This window comes from Ochotona curzoniae, unplaced genomic scaffold (assembly GCF_017591425.1).
Source record: "Ochotona curzoniae isolate NIBS_2020 unplaced genomic scaffold, NIBS_Ocur_1.0 contig_3622, whole genome shotgun sequence".
NCBI classification, from domain to species: domain Eukaryota; kingdom Metazoa; phylum Chordata; class Mammalia; order Lagomorpha; family Ochotonidae; genus Ochotona; species Ochotona curzoniae.
Window position 1 is genome coordinate 14,549,971 of NW_024465926.1, and position 13,578 is coordinate 14,563,548.

The 13,578-nt window shown below is 54.5% G+C and overlaps 1 protein-coding gene across 1 annotated transcript; it reads right to left on the minus strand.

Moving 5' to 3' along the window:
• Positions 1–243: 243 nt before the first annotated feature.
• CA7 (carbonic anhydrase 7) lies at positions 244–7,000 on the minus strand. The gene is made up of 7 exons (XM_040982084.1): positions 6,889–7,000; positions 4,638–4,835; positions 2,302–2,420; positions 1,605–1,700; positions 1,437–1,499; positions 742–897; positions 244–366 (listed from the first exon to the last, which is right to left on the minus strand). Exons 1-7 carry the CDS (start codon positions 6,926–6,928, stop codon positions 244–246), a joined length of 795 nt encoding a protein of 264 aa, XP_040838018.1. The 5' UTR covers positions 6,929–7,000.
• Between the last annotated feature and the right edge of the window lie 6,578 nt (positions 7,001–13,578).

The window sequence follows — 13,578 nt, forward strand, 5'->3', positions numbered from 1 at the left end:
GAACCTTGGGGGTTTGGGGAGCAGAGGTAGCCCTGAGCCTGGACCCTGCTTGGCGCCTTGTCCTTCTGGTTCCCCTGGGCAGCTGAAGAGTGCCCCCCTTCTCGAGGCTCCCAACAGGGGCGGCCGAGGAGTGAGCTGGCTGGAGGGGGTCCCTGGCTGGAAGCCTCAGATGGTTTGGTGTCTGCTGACATGGAAGCCCTTGGGAAGATGGTGCCCTAGTGGCCAGCCGGGCAGGTGGGCAGCTCAAGCCCGAAAGGAGGCCTTGACCACACGGCCCCTAAGTGGCTGCGGTGGCCGGAAGTTGTTCACCATGTGGACCCTCTCGTCGTCCTCTGAGGTAAAAAGCAGGCCCCGGAACTTCTCCATCTTGAGAAAACAAAAAAGATGCACCGGCTGTGGTCCTCATATCTGGTCTATGTGGCCCAACCAGCCCTCCTCCCGCCCCACCCCCGTGCTCCATCCTGTACTAGCTCAGACTTATCTCATACAGCACCCAGACGCCAACACGTGGGAGTAGTTCCAGTTCCTGTCATCTTTGTCCCAGCCTGTGCCTAGGTCCTGACAACTATCCACTCAAGCCAACTCCCAAGCAAGTACATCTGTTTATTAGTAGGAGCTGGAAGCTTTGCTGCCGGGAACCCAGACTGTGGATTGCTGGTTGGGAGAATCGCCCTGCCTCAGGGGAGGACCCTGAGCTCTGCCTGCCTGGGCCCACCCACTATGGGCCCTGGGAGGACTCACCTGCTTCTCAGAGATGCTGATGGGCTCCCTGAGCACGATCCAGGTGACACTCTCACTGAGTGGTGGCGTGGTCAGGGAGCCAGGGTAGGTCCAGTAGTGCCGGCTGGTGGGCAGGAGGCACTTGGGGTTGAAGCAACTGAACTGGGCCTTGGTGCCCTGGGGCAGGGGGGAACCAGCCATCAGTAGAACCCATAGCAACAGCTCCCACCCCCACTTCTCACCCTCCCCTTTTCCCCCGTCCCTGCTCCCCTCTCCCCAACCCCACTGCCCAGCTTCTGTCAGCAAGATTCAGGTTTCTCCTTAACCCGCTAATGCAAATTGCGGGCAAATGCCCATGATCCCCTGCCTGGCTAGGCCCTCTGTGCCCGCTTGCTTGCAGGTGACAGCTGTGGCTCCCTGAAGCTCTTTAGCTGCCACAAGGTCTCCTGGCCATCAGCTGTCCTCGGGGATGCCACCTGTCCCAGCACATCAGTGCCAAGCACCTGAGCCAGCCTTCATCCAACTGGGTATACACTGAGCACCTAAAGGGGCTGCTGATCCTGACAAAGAGGAAGCCAGTGCAATGCTGGCAGGAGCTGACCATAGCCTTAGGCTCAGCAGACAAGTGGATGGCCCCAGCCTGGGCCCCGGCCTCTTCCTCCCTTCCCACCAGGATTCAGGGACAAAACTGCCCCGCCCCTCCTCCCCAGCCTCACCTTAAACCGAACCATGTAGAGTGCATCTGTCAGGCGGTTCATGCTGGGATGCTCCGTGCCTGTCTGCCAGGGAGGGGGGCGTGTGTATGAGCCCCACACCCACCACTTCCATCCAAAACTCTGGGGCAGGGGGCAGAGCCAAGGATCCCACGGTGACCCATCACTCACCTCCAAGAAGACTCCGACCACGGCCAGACCATCGGGGGCTGAGGCTGCCTCCCCAAAAGTGCTGTACTTCCTGGCATTCCAGTGTACCAGGTGCAGCTGTAGGACAAGTGGGGTGTGGGGGTGGCGGGGGCAGGCCAAGCCTGGGCTTAGTGCCTCCAGGAGGCAGTGGGTGCTCTGTCTTCTGGTGGTGGTAGGGAAAGTCCTCCAACAGGCTTGAGATACTGGGGGTCCTCAGGTAGCACCCACCTAGCTCTGGGCCCAACCCTGCCCAGAGAGGAATCTGGCCGAGGCTCTGCCCTCTGGTGAAGCAGCTATGAATTATAGATAACAGCAGTCCCCAGTGACACCTCCCCGCAGGAGGCTGCACCTGCAGCTGAGTGCCAAAGACTCAGGAGGGGCTTAGCAAAGGACAGCATTAAGAAAAGATCTTGGGGTAGAAAAAACAGCCCTGGGACCAGCGTGGAAGGATGCAGGATCAGGTGCGGCAGGGGAATTTCACAGTGGCTCCCTGGCCTGACCACTCATGTCAGGGTCTTGCATCACAGGCTCAGCTCTTGTAGGCAGCCTCAGAGTGTGGAAGACCCCATGCAGACTATGGGGGGTTGCAGGAAGCACAGTCCTCCCAAAAGCCCCCAAAGCATGTTCCCCCTCCCCCTCCCCTTTCCTGGGGCCCTGCTCCCCTTCCCAGGGTCCTCACCTCACTGGGGAACGATTTGCCATCCACGGTGTGTTCCGAGCCCACGTCACGCCTCTTGCCCCAGTGGAAGTGGAACTGTTTGAGGCGGTAGGGCCCGTCCAGGGGGCCCCCCATCACCACTGTTGGGGGGAAGTAATTGTGAAAGGACTCTCACAGCCACACATAGCAGCCCAAATGTATTTTCCACTTAGAAAACTGGTTCAGTCTGCCTGGGTTGGGGTCTCTCCTCATGAGTGCTCCACTCCCAGGTCCCCATCCTGACAGCCTATAATCTCCTAATCACCAGGCCATGCTGTCTCCAGGGTCACCCCAGAGGAGGCCTGAACCTAAGCATTCACTCCCAAGTTTCAGCCAGGCCCAGGTGCCTCCAGTGCTGCCTCCCCTGCTGATGGCCTCTTGGAAGGGCTCCCCTAGTGCTGGCGTTGTAACTTTCTTGCCTTGCTATCTGGTGAGCTTTGGCCACACAAAGGTCTCCCCTCTTTCTCTGCCCCCTGCCTGCCCTACCCAGGACTGATAGAATTTCCAGCTGAAAGGGATCTGGCAGTGGAGCTGACCATGGCCAGGACTGAATGTGAGCCCCTGGATCAGGTGACAGCCCCAGGCTCAGAGTTCCAGCAAGCTCCTCCACCAGGGGTGCCCAGAGCAGGGTCTAGTTCCTCTGTGGGCCAATCGAGGAAGGGGAGGACGGCATAACGCAGAGGCTGTGCTGGGGTTTTGCCTTATCTGAGAGCAGGTGGACAAAGGAGTATGAGGGGGATGGCTCTGGGCTGGGCAACTGCCAGGCTGCCTCATTCCCATTTGGTTGAATGTCCGGATAGACCCGGGGTGTGCTGGGGAGGGCACCCCTGTGATCCTGCGCCCTTTGGCCCCGGAGCCTCTGTCCTCTGTCCTGGCCATGGAACACATTGCCCATCATTGGGCACACACTGCGTGTTGGAAATAGGCATCAGCCTGTTCGATGTTCAGAGCATCTCACGGTGGGTGGGTTGGCAGGCCCCAGTGGTCTTACTCCTCCTCCCTTGGGCTTCCTGAACCTGCAGGCAGGGAGCCTGGGCTGCTTGACCGTGACAGTCTGAGCAGTGACCCACAGACACCTCCTCGTGCCAGTACTGACCTCTCACAGCGCCTGGGAAAGAGCTTGGAAGGGGCGGGCACATGAGAGCTGTTCCTTCTCAGTCTGCCATTGGGGATCATGTGGAGCCCCGTGTCCCCTCCTCAAAGCAGGGACAAGAGGCTTTTCTTAGAATTCAGTCCTAGGCATGAGTGATTTCCCCCTTTGTCTCTCCCCTTCCCCCAGAAACAACAAGAAATAGCAAAATTGGAAGCAATGAGTTCACTCAATTTTCCCCAAACCTCGATCCTTCCCACCCTAATCCATCATGTAATCATTATAAAAAAATAAAATCTATTTTTTTTTAAGAATTCAGGACCAGGAAGTGCTTTGTCCCTCTAGAGAATATGCTAGGTCTTCCTTCTGCAGGAGGAATCTGAAACCCCTGCCCTTCTTCCTAGTCTACCACGGAACTCAGGATTCTCTCCTTACTTGAAAGACCCATCTTCCTCCTCCTTTCCTGCCTTTTGCTTTTCTTTTTGAAACTTACATTTTCTCGAGTGTTTTCTGGGAGGGGGAGAAGCCAGCAATCATTTCTTAGATAAGAAGCTAAAAGTTCCCACCCTGCTTCCTGCAAAGGCCCAGCCATAAAATCCTTTATGTACCCTGAGATGGCTGGCCAGCAATTTATCATGAAAGAACCGTGGACTCTAGTCCCAGGGCAAAGAGGCCTTGGGAAACAGCTTCCATGAGCTCCCCATAGCCTCTCTCTGGCCCATCTAGGCTGGGGCCACGGGATCATAGGTGATTTGAAAAGCTAGATCTTTACAGCTGGACCAGGCTGCTTTTGACCCTACCTGTCCATCAGGCCTCAGTTTGTCCCTCTGCGAGATGGGTTCTAGGGAGGGGTTGATGAGCCCCTTAGATCTTAGTAAGGGGCCTGACAACAAACAGCAATGTGTTTCCCTCCCCTCTCTGCCGGCCTGGCTGGATCGCTGGGAAGGGAGGGCTTTAGGCCATAATGCAGGCCAGTGATGGGGACGGAACAAATGCAAGCCTGGAGCACTCAACAGCAGAGGGGGAAGGACCAGTGCATTTCTCCAGCATTGCAAGCATCTCGTTTTTCCATGCTCCCACTTGGCCACCGGGAGGAGCAGCTCTGACTACTTCCACCTGATCCATGGGGAGACTGAAGTTGACAAGAGACTGTCCTTGCACACCACAGCAGGGCAGCCCCTCCTGAACCTCCCCAACCAAGGTCCTCTGGCAGATAGCAGCTGCTTACCCGTTCGGTCATCGCAGTCATTGAAGTCCACTTGGACAGAATGGCCATTGTTGGCGATGCTGAGGGACGTGCAGGTCTCGTAGGAGAGCTCCAGCGGCCGCAGGTGGGGCGAGTACACAGCCTGGCTGGAAATGATATTGATGGGAGACTGGCGGTCTCCCTGAGCGATGGGATACAGCTTGTGCCAATGCGAGGGGCCTGAAGGTGGAGAGAGGGGCAAGGACTCAAACTGAGCAGGGTCTCAGGACTGCACCTGTCAAAGGGTCTGCCTGATGTCCATTTATGGGGAGCCTCACTGGAGTTCCACTCCCAGCTCTGCCACACCTCCAGCCTCCCTTCTGTGCCCCTCCTCCCCACTCACACACCCCAGTCTCCACTCCCTGGTCTGACAAACGACCTTCTAAAATTCACCTCCCAGCAGAGTCCTGGGGAGGCAATGCATGGCAAGGAATATAGTAACACATCAACAGGCTTAGGGCTGGTGCTGCGGATTGAAGGGAGACTCCCAACTCCCAACACACACTCAGGAAGACTGTAGGTGGCTCCAGTTTCTGGCCTGACCCTAGGGGGGTTTCTAGCTTCTTCTTGCCACTGGAGAAGTAGAAACCAGCATACCAGCCCGATGCCCATTTCACAGATGAGGGAACTAGCAGTACACCATGCATGCTTGCTTGCTTGTGCACACACACACACACACACCTGCATACACACCCACGGGCGCCCACCACCTGCCTCCCAGAGACTCCATCTGCAGCCGAGAGGCTCAGCATCTCCCCGGGGAACATCCTGAGATGCAGCCTATTTTTAGAGGCCCTGCCGGCTGGTACTTCTCCCCGCATTTTTGGCTTCTTAAGTTTTCCCGAGAAAACAGCAGCAGGTGCCGACAGAGCTGTGTCCCCAATGGATGACTCAGAATCGTGGCCCGGCCCCGCTGGGTTATTTTTGAAGTCCTGGAAGCCATGCTGTGTGCTGCCACCTCTGTCCTCTGTCTGTCCCTTCCATGTTGCCCCTAGCCTGGGTGACCCAGGTTTGACTAGGGGAGGGTGCTTGAAGGTAGCCAACCAGGCCATTGGATGCCCAGAATGGGGGGGAGGGGCAGGACAGGGCTGGGGACCCTGAGTCTGGGGTAAGCACCCCAAAGTGAGCTGGGAGATGAAGCTAGGAGGGAGGTGCAGATAATCTACGGGTGCTGCCAGCCTGCCCCCTCCCCCGTCTCTGTTTCACTCTGGTGCCTTTTTCTGAATCTCTCTTTCCAGCTTTTGCATGTCCAGCTCCAGGGATCCACATCCCAAACACCCTTCTGTCCTGGGTGGGGGTCTTGGGGTTACAGTCTCTCCCCAGAGAAGTGGGGTTGGATGCTCCTCGCACCAGCACTTCCTCCTCTCTCTATGCCCACCTGCCCTTCTCTGGGTGCCTTCCTGACACCCTGGACCTTGGGTCCCTATCGTTTATCTCAGGGAAACAGGGAAGCACTTACCCCCTCACTCCATCCAGCTTGATAGGAAATAGCCCCCACAGTATCCAACCTGTGCCAGATAAACACTGGGCGCATCTGGCTTTCACCTGGTGCCTCTCCTCCCTTGCCCCGAATCTCAGGAAACAGAGGCAGGGTGGGGGAAGATGGATGGAAGCAGGAAGCTGGTGTGGGTCGCAGCTCCCACGCCTCACACCCACGCGAACTCAAAGCTGGGTATCCTTGTAGATACCCAGGCACGTGCGTGCGCCCTTAGATGCCTCTTCATCCTCTAACGACTCCACACAGCTCGGACACTTCCCTCACGGTAACTCCCGGGGACCCCCGAGCCCTGGTCTACGCAAAGTTAGGGTACCCCGAGATCCAGCACATACACGCCGTGCGCGCTCCCCGCACCAACATCCGCGCCCCCGGCTCGGCTGCCGCTGCTCCCCCCCGCCCCCACCCCCGGCTGTCCTGGGGCCCCTCCACACGCCTTGCACGCCTCGGGTGAGTGCGCGTCGGGACCCAGGACCAGAGCGACAGTGCCAGTCAAGGGTTGTGCAGAGGAAGCTGCGGGGTGCGTTTAGCAGCCGGGTCCTTTGCCTGGACGCAGCGAGAGTTTGCTCCGGGAGCAGGAGAACCAGGGCTGTGACCAGGCAGGGGGCTCAGTTCTGGGCGTCGGACGGGAGAGGTGTCCCAGTCCCGCCTGGAGCGTGAGAGGGCTGCAGATTCGGGAAACCTGGCTGGGCGCGAGTCCAGTTGGATGGGGGCCGGCCGGCCGGGGTCTGAGCCTACCGTCCTCCTGGCCGTAGCCCCAGCCGTGGTGGCCGGTCATGCCGCTGCCGTCCCCGCAGCCGTGCACCTGCCCGCTTGGCTCGGTCCGCTAGCTCCGGCTTGCGGCTCAGGCGCCGCTCGCTGCCGCCGAGCAGCCTCTTAAAGCGGCGGCGGACGGGAGGAGCAGTTCCGGGGGGACCCGCCCCCCAGCAGGGCGAGAGAGACCAGCCCTGTCCCGCCCCTCTTCCCATCCACTGGCCGGTTGAGCCCCGAATTGCCTTGAAGCTCAACCGCTTCCGTTCTGCCTGGGCTGGGTGACCCTCTCTCTTAGCAAGTGTGCGTGCAATCCTAGTACGCAGTTTTCTTCACATCGCATTCTCTTCCCAGGCTTGTCCCAGAGTCACAGTGTGTGTGTGTGTGTGTGTGTGTGTGTGTGTGTGTGTGTGTGTGTGTGTGTGTGTGTGTGTGTGTGTGTGTGTAAGGGGATGGGGTCCTGCATTGTGGGTCCTGAAGTCCCCTTTAAATTGCAAACTGCACTGACCATCAAAATGTGCGAGCTGGAACGTGCCCTGTTTGCAGGATGCTGGGCCAAGCTTTGGGTTCAACCTCTCCATTGCCCTAATGCCCTTTGGGGCTTTCAGGAGCTCTATTTGACAACAGAGAGGCAAGGTGACTTGCCCAGGGCCATCCCACCAAGGGCCTAGATTTCCTCAACAACTCATCTTCCCCCAGACACTGCAGCTCTTATTCCTTTCCTACGGTGTCAGCAGCAAGGGGGTCCTGTGAAGGTGCAGGGAGAGGGGCAGAGATAAGTGGGGTGGTGGCAGATGAGACTGACCATCGGAATCCTTGGATTAGTTGGAACCAGAGCTGGGCAGTGGGGAGGAGTGGAAGCTACCGATGGGCACATGGTTAACATCCAGAGCCACTGACCCAGCTGGTCTCCCCACGGAGTCCCAAGTCTGGGGCTCTGCCTCCCACCCTCTCTCTAGTCCTCTCCACTGCTTCCTCCATCCTCTGGGACTCTATCCCCCTGTAGCTGTGTGTCCCTCCTCCCCCGCCTCTCTTTGACCTTCAGCACACCTTCTGGGAGCTCAGGCCTCCTCCCCATTTTGCAGCCTGCCTGGGAGCACCCATGAGCCATAGCCCTTGCTGTGTCCTCCACCGGGTATGTCCCTCTATCTTCCTCCCACTGGCTCCTGCCGGCCTCATCTGATTCATCTTCATAGGTGGCCTCCTGCCAGGGATAAGGCTTGTCTCTGGCTAGGCCTCAGCAGACAGTGTGGGGCAGACAGGGGAGGGGATGGAAGGACACCGGACCTGAGAGCCGTGAGCAGAATGCCTGCCGGTCGGGCCTCATCCAGGGACAGTGCTTCAATCTCTGCTCTTGACCGCCCTTGAGAGGAAATCTGTCATCCCTTCTACCTGTCTCCCCCTCCATCTCTGGGCCTGGGCCAGTTTCCCTCTTGAAAGCCCTGAACCCCAGTTAACCAGACATGGATGTGTAGATAGAAAGCCAGTTGGTTGGACAGTGTCTGTGATTGGCTAGCTCTATCAGAGAAGCAGGAAGATGACCTTAATATAAATCTGACCTTAGGTTAGGGACAGGGAGCTATTGAATTAGATATCAGCGGATGGGCATGGGACAGAAAATCCAACTTTTTCATGGTGCCAGATGTCCAGGTCAGAACAGTATCCACAGACTAAAAAATAAAATAATAAAATAAAACTGGGCCTGGTGGGATGGTTCATTTGGTTATTCTCCCCTTGCAAGCACCAGGATCCCATATGGGCGCTGGTTCATGTCTCGACTGCTCCATTTCCCATCCAGCTCTCTGCTTGTGGCCTGAGAAAACAGTTGAGGATGTCCCAAATCCCTGAGACCCTGTACCCGTGTGGGAGACCCGGAAGAAGCTCCTGGCTCCTGATCAGCTCAGCTCTGGCCATTGTGACCTTTTAGGGAGTAAACCAGCGAAAGGAAGATCTTTCTCTTCTCTCTATAAATCTGCTTTCCCAATGAAAATAAATATATAAAACAAAACAAAACAAAACAAAATACTGTGCTTCCAGGTGAAACCTGCAGCCTGTTGACTCCAAGAGGAGCTGTCATCCCCCTGGGCACCTGCAGACCACCAGACTCCACAAACTTAATTCTTCCTTGCAGCCACCCAGGTCTTTTCTATGTTTATTCTTGCCACTCAAAAAGAAAATTGGAATTGTCCATAGAGTTTTGTATCTAGTTTCATCTACACAGCAACTCTGAGGGCCAGTTCTTACCCCCATTGCATTTACAGAGGAAGAAAGCAAGGCTCAGTGAGTTTGGGTGATGGGCTTGTGGGTGCAGAGTGGCAGAGTATAGATGAAAAGGATCCAGGGCTGCTGGGTTTCTTGTTCCACACTGTCTAAAATCCTGGGGAGCGGAGGAGGTGGATTTTTAATTTGACTCTCATTTGCATATATACATATGCAATTCCTCTCTGGAAGGACTTAAGAAGAGCCAGAGAAGCTGATTCCTTCCAGGGAAGAGAGTAGAGACCAGAAGGCAGGGAGGGACACACTCATGGACCAGGCTTCTGCATCTTTTGGAAGATGGCCGCGGTTCTTTCCTTCTTTACAGCGTACCTTCAGCAACTTTCTCCTGGTGCGAGGAACTGTGGCAGGGGAGGGGAGCTGATGGAGTCTGCCCTTCTTGAGGAATGCCTCAGTTGCCCTGGCAGCCCACTCAGGTCAACCTGGGGGAGACTGTGCCCCCTGGCTGGCGCCTTCAGTCTTAATTATGCACATGTGGTCTTTCAAGCTGAATTGATTTCTCTGCTCAAGAGTTTACTGTTGTTCTCACTGGGGTCAATGGCTCCTGGTTTCAGCTCTTTATGCCAGAGGAGAGAATGGAGGATGTGAGCTTGGTGAGAAAGGGCTGGGGGAGGAAAGCATGAATGATGTGCAGTGCCACACCTCACACATCAAACAACCTTGGCCAAATCGCACTTCCCTTCTCGAAGATACTGTGTTTCTGCTCTGTGACACAGTGATAAGGAGATTGCTCCTGTCCTGCTCCCCTCATGGTGTTTCCCAAGCACATCAACTGAAATAATACACACATATAATGCTGTACCAACAGGCAGAATCATGCCTTTTACTGTGTTTTATGTGTGGACTAGTAGACAGACTTGAAGCATTATTCCTTGTAGTGTTAAAATTCATTCTATTTGATAGTTTACTCCCCAAATTCCTGCAGGAGCTGGGGCTGGTAGGTTCAAACAAGGAGCCTGGAACTCAGTCTCCATCTCCTATGTGGATGACAGGGATCCAGGCAATGTGAGCCATCACCTGCTGCCTCCCAGGGAGTGCTTCAGCAGGAAGCTAAAATTGGGACCAAAGCCAGGACTCAAACCCAGACATTTTACTGTAGGATGCAGACATCCCAAGCAGCATTTTAACTATTTCCCCAAATGCCCACCATTGTTTCTGATTTTTTTTAATAAAGATTTATTTATTTTTATTGGAAAGGCAGGTATACAGACAGAAGAGACACAGAAGAAGATTTTCTGTCCATTGATTCACTCCCCAAGTAGCCGCAACGGCTGGAGTTGAGCCCAACCGAAGCTAGGAACCAGGACCCTCTTCCGGGTCTCCCAGGAAGGTTCAGGGTCCCAGGGCTTTGGGCAATCCTCAACTGCTTTCCTGAATCACAAGCAGGGAGCTAGATGGGAAGAAGGGTTGCCGGGATTAGAACTGGCGCCCATATGGGAACCCGGAACGTTCAAGGAGAGTACTTTAGCCACTAGGCTATTGTGCCAGGCCCTGTTTCTTATATTTTTAACTTTTCCAGTCCAGTATCTATGTGTAGGTGTGTATACAGTGGGATAGAAGGGACCACAACTATGGACTGCTCCTAGCATCACTGGCTATGTGACTTGTGTAAGCCCAGGGTACTGTTATTGCTGTTGGATGGAAATGCAGAGTCCAGCCAGCTAATAAAATGGTCAGGTACTGGCATCTATGACTCCTAGTATCAAGGAAGCCTCCTGAGACCCGGGGTCCCCACTGGCTTCCTTTTCCCTTAGCTGACTGGGCAGTTAAAACCTCCAACACTCCAATTGTGGCAGTGATACTTGTTCATTGCAGAAAATAAGCAAGAATAAGAAAAGCACTGAGATCACTGCTCACGCTGCTACCCCAGGATCAGCACTATAAATATTTTCATGGCTGTACCTCCAGGTTTTTGTGCAACTGGGGTCGCATGGGTGACTTTGTGACCAGTCTTTCTCACATAATACTCAGGACTTGTCAGCCTTGGAGAACCTGACACACAGCCATTCTCACATCCCTCTGGCACATGTGTTATTTCCAGGGTTTCCCATGTAGACAGTGCTGCATTGAACATCCTTATTTATACCTCTTTGGGTGTGCCTGATGATTTCCTTGGGATAAATTGCTAAAAGTAGAATTGCCAAATCACACACACACACACACACACACACACACACACACACACACAGCACTGTAATGAATTTTAAAATGGAGAAAGTCTGGTGGAAGCAGTTTTTAAAATTTATTCTTTTGTTCAACAAGCATTTGTTAAAAATCGTGTTAGATGTTAAGTGCTGGGCCAGGCATGGATGACACAATTGTGAACGTAATGCTACTTCAGGGAGCTTGTGGGGTTTGGGAGAGGAAAGAGCCAGCAATGTGGCATAGGAGGATATGAAGCCACCTGCAAGCCCAGTATTACAAATGGGCACCAGTTCACTTCCTAGCTGTTCTACTTCATATCTAGTTCCCTGCTTATGAACTGAGAAAGCAGTAGAGGATGGCCCAAGAACTTGGAATCCTGCATCCATGTGGGTGATCATGAAAATTCCTGGTTCCTAGCTTCAGACTGGCTTAGCTCCAGCCACTTGTGGCCATTTGGGGAGTGAACCAGCAGATGGAAGATCTTTGTCTCTCTGTAAAATCTGATCTGTTTTCCAATAAAAATAATAAATAAACCTCTTTTTTTTAAAAAAAAATGCGATCAGCACTGTGCTAAGGAGATCAGTTTGGCCATTTGCTCAGTGGAAAGTTGGCCTAGGTTCATGCTCAGTATTCCTTGGAGGAATGGTTATGATGCTGTGGGTTAAGCCCAAGCCCAAGGTGCTGTGGGCATTCCAAGCATCTGGATGTGAGTCCTGCTTCTGCTTCTGGTGCAACTTCCAGCTAATATGCCTAGGAGGCAAAAGCTGGTGACTCAAGTGCTTGAGTCCCTGCCACCTATGTGGAGACCCACATGGAGTTCCAAGCTCTTGGCCTTGGCTTTGCCTAGTCCCTGGCCATTGTGGGCATCTGGAGAATGAAGCAGCAGATACAACATTCCCCCTTCTCTCCCTCCTTGTGTCTCTTTTAAACAAATAAATGCATCTTCAGGGAAAAAAAAAAAAAAACACCTGGAGGGCTTGTTGAAACTTTCCTGGGCTTCACATAGACTTTCTGATACAGTAGGTCTGGGATTGGGCCACGACTTCCCCCACCCTCCCCTTCCATGCAATCTGTGACTGCACCAAGCACAGGAGGTGAAGTGGCATGTTCTTCACCTCTTGCCTTTTGACCTTCCCATGCTTCCTGGGCACATTTTATGGCCCCTTTTATCTCACCTATGACAGAAGGAAACCAAGTAGATGATCTGGGAAGCCCTCCCGCCTCAGCTTCCCATAAGTTGTGCTGCATGGTGCTGGGAAAAAGCTCAGGTCCCTGGAGGGTGTGATCCTGGCCCTGGTGACCCTGCCCAGGGGAAGTGCATCCATCACTCCATCATTGCTGTCAGCTGGAGCCCCTCCCTGGTCCCCTTGATAGGCAGAGGAAGCAGGGCTTCGGGTTCCCATGGGAATCCGTGTTCCTTTTCCCCTTATTTCCCAGGATGGACTAGGAGACAGAGGAAGGTGACCTTCCTGCTGGGGGCCTGGCCTTCAGGGCCCTCCCCATGGAGCACTCATCCCCACACTGCAGTTGTCCTTTCCTGGAAAGTGGTTCTTTTCAAGGAAGCAGTGGGCTTCAATGGCCTAACCCTTCGCTGTCCTCCACTTGACCAAGCTGATTCTAGTAAACATCAGTAGCCTGCCTGGACTACCTGGTCTTGTGGGGACTAGCCCTGCTCTTTCTGATGGTTACAACATCCTTCCAGCCCCACAGCACAGGAAATGTTCCCTGAGAGTGGAGTAGGGGTGCTCCTCTGTGCATCCCCCCCACACCCTAACATCTCTGCATGGGACCCCCAGCACCCCTTTATGAACCTTGCTATTGAAAACTTTCTTCGGTGTGCGCTCTTTGTTAGCAAAGGTGGAAGGCAGACATGAACAATGATGTTCATAATAATGGAATATATTACTCAGATTTATGTTTTTTTAAAGGCTGGCCCCTATGTACCCATAAATCTCCATAGCACAGCTGAATAAACTCAAGACTGAAGGAGAAAGAGGCATTCGCACAATTAGTACGCAATTACAACCAATTCAGCCCGTTCCAGCAGCTGTAAGCCCTTCATAACCGCTGCGTGGACACAGGGACTTAAGAACTGGATCAGTGGACCGGACCAGGGTCGCGCTCGTCTCGGGCGTACCTGTGGCGCGTGCGCAGTTCGGTGGCGGAGCCCTGCGGGTCGCGCGCAGGAGGCGGTGGCGAAGGCGTGCCCAGGGCGCCTGCGCGTTCGTGGAGCCGGTGGTGGCGCTCGTCCGCGGC